The following is a 5,300-nucleotide window of genomic DNA, read 5'->3' on the forward strand; positions in this document are numbered from 1 at the left end:
TAGAGGGGCAGGATCACCTCCCTCGACCTGCTGGCAGCACTCTTCCTAATGCACCCAAGGATACCATTGGCCTTCTTGGCCACAAGGGCACCTTGCTGGCTCAYGGCCAACTTGTCATCCACCAGCACTCCCAGGTCCTTCAGMAAATTAAAAGGAAATAGCATTCCATACTTGATTTGTTGTTATACTCTATTGGTTGTTCGTGGCCAAGTGGAGAGAGGATAGTGAAGTAGAAGTGTTAGTCATTGCCTAGTGTGGAGAACAACAGATTCTTTGGTTACTCCTTCAAGAAAAAAAGAAAATAAACACATTTTTTCCTTAATATTTTTGCGTCAAGCCTAATGAGGAACAGTGATTAGTAGTTTCTAATGAGGAACAGTGATTACTCAAGCCTGGTGATGCCACATCTGGAGTACTGTGTTCAGTTCTAGGCTCCCCAGTACTAGAGAGACATGGAACTACTGGAGAGAGTCCAGCATAGGGCTATGAAGATGACAAGAGGACTGAAGCATCTCCGCTATGAGGAAAGACTGCCCCTGGGCACCTCTGTTTGCTGCCTTGAAGGGTAAAAACCACAAGGAGAAAGAAATCGCTCTCTCTTCTCCAAGCTAAACAGGCCCAGCTCTCACATACTAAATATAGCGAGCCTTAATTAAGCTTATTCCAAATGAGGACAGCTGTTAAGCACATACTTAAGCTTTAGGCAAGGATTTCGTAGATGCCCATGAAGAAAGCAACCTTTAAATGAATGAAGTTTCTGTAATGATCCTTAGGTAGAACAAGCATGATTTACTAGAGATATTTAATTCACTACTTTGTACACTTGATTTCTCTTGTTGTACTGAAATCCACCTTAACTTATGCTTGGTACAGTTAGTTTGGATTGGATTCAGTAACATTTGCCCTCTGAAAGGATCTCTTTTCAGACTCCATTAAGTTCTTGGTCATATGGTAAACAGGATACAATGAGTGTGGTGATTTCCAGACATAAATGATCAATTTGAGAAATCAGTTTCTTTTAAGTCAGAGCTGTAGCAGCTGTTACACATTAAGGAGAAGGACTGATCTGAAGGGGCATATGCACACTGGAAGTTGTCTAGTTACTCCATGCATGCTTCCACTTACCTTAATATGCCTAAGATGCTATATAAGTTCAAGTGAAACTCTAAACTTAGCAGTCCAGAAGAGAAAAATACATTCTAAACCTCARCATCCAATTCAGCTTTATATGGAATGGTCATATTGCTTCTTTCTCACCTGTGGCTTCACAACATGAAAATTTTATTTTTATTTCACACCACAACTAAGCAAAGAAAAGTTAATGTGCTGCTGACACAGGAAGACTGTGGTGGTGGCACACCTGTCTTGGTTCCCACCTGCGAGGGCCCTGCCTAGCTCTGCCCTGCAGGGAGATTGTGGAGGCTGGAGGCTTCCCCTGTGGGGCAGTGGGCTGCTCTCCATGGGATCCTTCCCATGGGCCCTGTTGCTTGCTCAAGAAGCCCCTCAGAAGTATATACTCCAGAAGTCCCCCAGCAGTGGGAAGAAGGAAAACAACAGTCAACAGAAGTCCCTGCCTGGAAGGAGCTGGAAACAGAAGAGACAATTTGTTAAATTTGTATAATTGGATGTTGAGGATGAGGCCTACGTTTATACTTCCTCCAGACTTGGAGAGTTTCTAATGATCCCCTCTGTGACCTGCTTTAAACTCTTTGCTTAGCTATGCATTACTTCAGGGATTCTGTCCTTGAGGGCCAAATAAGTAAACGCACCCAGAAGCTGTCTCTCTACACAAGCCCTCTGGAGCAAAGTCAACCATCCTGGCCAAAAGGTTGGTGCAATTCACCACTTCTTCTTGTTGCTGGAGCTGAAATAATGATTTTCTTTCTTCTCATATATCAGCTTACAAACTTCCATTCCTCTCCTCACATTACATTAGAATCATTTAAAAAATGGAGGCAAAATGGATCAGATTTCTTCTTTCTATCTTAGGAGGCTTCATACATATTGTATGCAATTCAGAGCAAATTCTGAAAGACTCATCCGGATGCAGGGTAAGACTATAGTATTATACAGAGACAGAAGGATTCTAGGCATGCACTTCAATTGTAGAATAAGATTTGATTGTACAGTCTTCAAACTGGATTTTTTTGTTTGTTTGTTTCAGACCAAAAGCTCATTATTGGAATATATCTGTACTTWACATTTTCCATATGACTGAAATTCTTATTCTAATAACTAGGTATCACTTCCAGACTTTAAACAGGTGTCACCAGCTTATTATGGTTATGCCTCTGTGAAAACATTTGAATAGCTGGTCTCCTGTCCTGAACTGAGTATGTGGACTAAGCAGAGAAGACAGAGGGAAGACACAAGAGCAGGACTACTGTAAGGATCCAAGGTCACACTGGAAATTTGCAGCCTTGCCAGGAGCATTACATAGGTCTGAGCATGCAAGGAAGTCTCCATGATTTTTGTCAGTATGGCACTGGATTTTCTTTTCTGGACAGAATAAAAATGTGCTTCAGCAACGAGAACAACTTTTCACTTCTGCCTGTGCTGCAATATTATTTATTTTTTTTGCAGAAGGAAAGAGCTTGTTCCCAGCACTAGAGTTGGGTATACCTAGAATAGTAATAACGAGAAGGAGGAGAATATGTCATGAATCTTTCTGTATGATGAGGATGCTCAAGTTCGCTCAGAAAAAATGTGTTCATTGAGTGGTGGAAGTGAAGAACCGCTGCAACATAAAACCGAGAAACATCCTACCGGTCATTTGTGATAATGTGGAGCTTCATGAAGAGATTTGTAAAGTGAAGAGAGTGTTTGTTSTGCAACTTGAAGTAAAATCTAGTTTCATACAGAAATGGAGTGCAATGATGTACCTGGAATAGCCACACTGATCAGCACTGCTGAAAATCTAAGGATGACAACTAAGTTACAAATTCACTGATGCGCCTTGTACCTGAGCAAAACTACTGAGCCCTCCCCACTGCCTCCACCTACACTTTAGGACAGTGCTGTAGAGAGACACAACAACAGCATACTATATTTCAAGAACTCCTAACCATGCCTTAACAAAAGCTATAAGAAATGTCTTTGAAAAGCAGAAGACAGCTGAGCGACTGAGAGAGACCTTGATATACTGCAAAAATAGTATATACTCTCCTCCTGGGAAAAAAGGGGAATTGCAGGGATGAGTCAGCTGGAAAAAAATTGACTCATGAGGTGGCACACAGATTTGCTTCAGGTAGCTCTACATTTAGGTCCACTCTTCCTCTCTCTTTTTTTCACATTATTTGTCTTGAGTACCATATCACCACTCTTTATCCCCTGCTTGGCTTGCAGCCAGATTCTAGTTCATGAAAGGCTTTAGAGGAGTTACTCTGCCAGTGGGGATTTGCTGAAAACCTAACCATAGTTAGATATTATCTAAAGCATCAGAGCTTTGTACTTTTCAGTGGGTAGTCTAAATAAAGAACTCTGTGGCATCATACATAACCTGTGCAATTGCTATCTCTTGATTCACACTGATTGTTTTCCTCATTCCAACAGATACACTATTGTGAAATATGATAAATACAACTGGAGGCAATAACACCATGGTGAAACAGTTCATCCTCCTAGGACTGACAGACAGGCCAGAGCTGCAACTTCCTCTCTTCATCATGGTATTAATGATTTATCTCATCACCCTGATAGGCAATCTTGGAATGGTGACCCTGATCAGGATAACCCCCCAGCTGCACACTCCCATGTACTTCTTCCTCTCCAATTTGTCTGTAGTTGATCTTTGCTATTCCTCTGTCTTTTCTCCAAGGATGCTAATTGGCTTCTTAGTGGAAAACAAAGCCATTCCTTACTCAGTATGCTTCGCTCAGCATTTCTCTTTCCTTATGTTTGCAACTACAGAAGTATTCTTGCTGGCTGTGATGGCATACGACCGCTACATGGCTGTTTGTATCCCACTTCTCTATACTATGTCTATGCCCAAGAAAGTCTGTATTCAGCTAGTGGCTGGGTCATACCTGGGGGGGATTTTGAACTCACTAACGCAAACATGTTGCTTGCTGCAGCTTTCATTCTGTGGGCCTAATGTTATCAACCATTACTTTTGTGACACTAATCCTCTGCTGAAACTCACCTGCTCTGATGGCCGCATCAATGAGGTTTTACTGGTAACTTTCAATGGGGTCATTTCTATGTCTATGCTGCTYGTCATCATCCTCTCATATGTATACATCCTCTTCTGCATCCTGAGGATTAGGTCTGCTGAAGGAAGGCACAAGGCCTTCTCCACCTGTGTCTCCCACCTTATGTCTGTTACCTTGTTCTATGTGCCTGCGGGACTGAGCCACATGCAGCCGGGCTCCAAGTACTCACTGGAAATGGAGAAAGTCACTGCTGTATTTTATACCATTATAGTCCCCATGCTCAATCCTCTGATCTACAGCTTGAGGAACAAGGAGGTGAAGGAGGCACTTAGCAAAGCAACAGCAAATTACATATTTGTGAGTTAGCCTGMTGACTGGACTGACTCTAAACGGCTGATAAGTCTATTTAAGAGTAGTGTGAGTTTTATGTCAGTCAACTGGAGTTGTAAGGAATCACATATATTTATAGAAATGCAGCAAATTAGAACCAAAATCTACCAAGAAAGAATGTTACCTAACATCCTGTCATTAGGGGACCTTTGTGATAAACATTTCCTTGCTGTCTCTTGATTTACTTTGTGAAATTTCTTGTAACATCATAGGAGGTGGTAAAAATAAATTCATAAGGAATTTTTCTCTTGGGTTTGGTTTCTTAAGAAGTTGCAATAATTCAAGCAGTGATTCTTCCAGGAGAAAGATCAAAGAGAAACAGAGACTTTGAGGGAGGCATATACAGAAAACTTACTTTGGATAAACAAGAGGAAAAATCTCATCTGATTTGAGGAGGCTGCACTCATGGAAACTAAAGACAGGAGGAGAAGACAGCACTGAACAGACAGAAAATGGGATCAGTAAGTCCATATCTTGGTATTCAGARACATGAAAATGCTGAATAGCTGAGCTCATCACATAGCTGAAAGACCAAACCAGCAGAGCCTGGAGGCAACAGAGCTGTGTCTGGGCCAAAAAGTCACTGCTTCATTGCTTCCAGATCTAGAGTGAGCCTCCACCCAAGCAGCTGGGATGGCTTCCTGCTAAACCTCCAGGCACTTTTGTCCCTGGGGCCTGCACATCCAGCTCTATCTTGTCTGTGCCTCTACCTGACAGCATAGGTATGCCCTCAAGCACCATAGAATCATAGAATCAGTA

The 5,300-nt window shown here is 42.0% G+C and overlaps 1 protein-coding gene across 1 annotated transcript; it reads left to right on the forward strand.

The window, feature by feature from the left end:
• Positions 1-3,578: 3,578 nt before the first annotated feature.
• Positions 3,579-4,517, forward strand: LOC146591580 (olfactory receptor 5J3-like). Its single transcript, XM_085312687.1, has one exon. It carries the CDS (start codon positions 3,600-3,602, stop codon positions 4,515-4,517), a length of 918 nt encoding a protein of 305 aa, XP_085168813.1. The 5' UTR covers positions 3,579-3,599.
• The last annotated feature ends 783 nt before the right edge of the window (positions 4,518-5,300 follow it).

Source organism: Rhea americana, unplaced genomic scaffold (assembly GCF_003343005.1).
Source record: "Rhea americana isolate MKP2758 unplaced genomic scaffold, rheAme1 scaffold_37, whole genome shotgun sequence".
Taxonomy (NCBI): Eukaryota; Metazoa; Chordata; class Aves; order Rheiformes; family Rheidae; genus Rhea; species Rhea americana.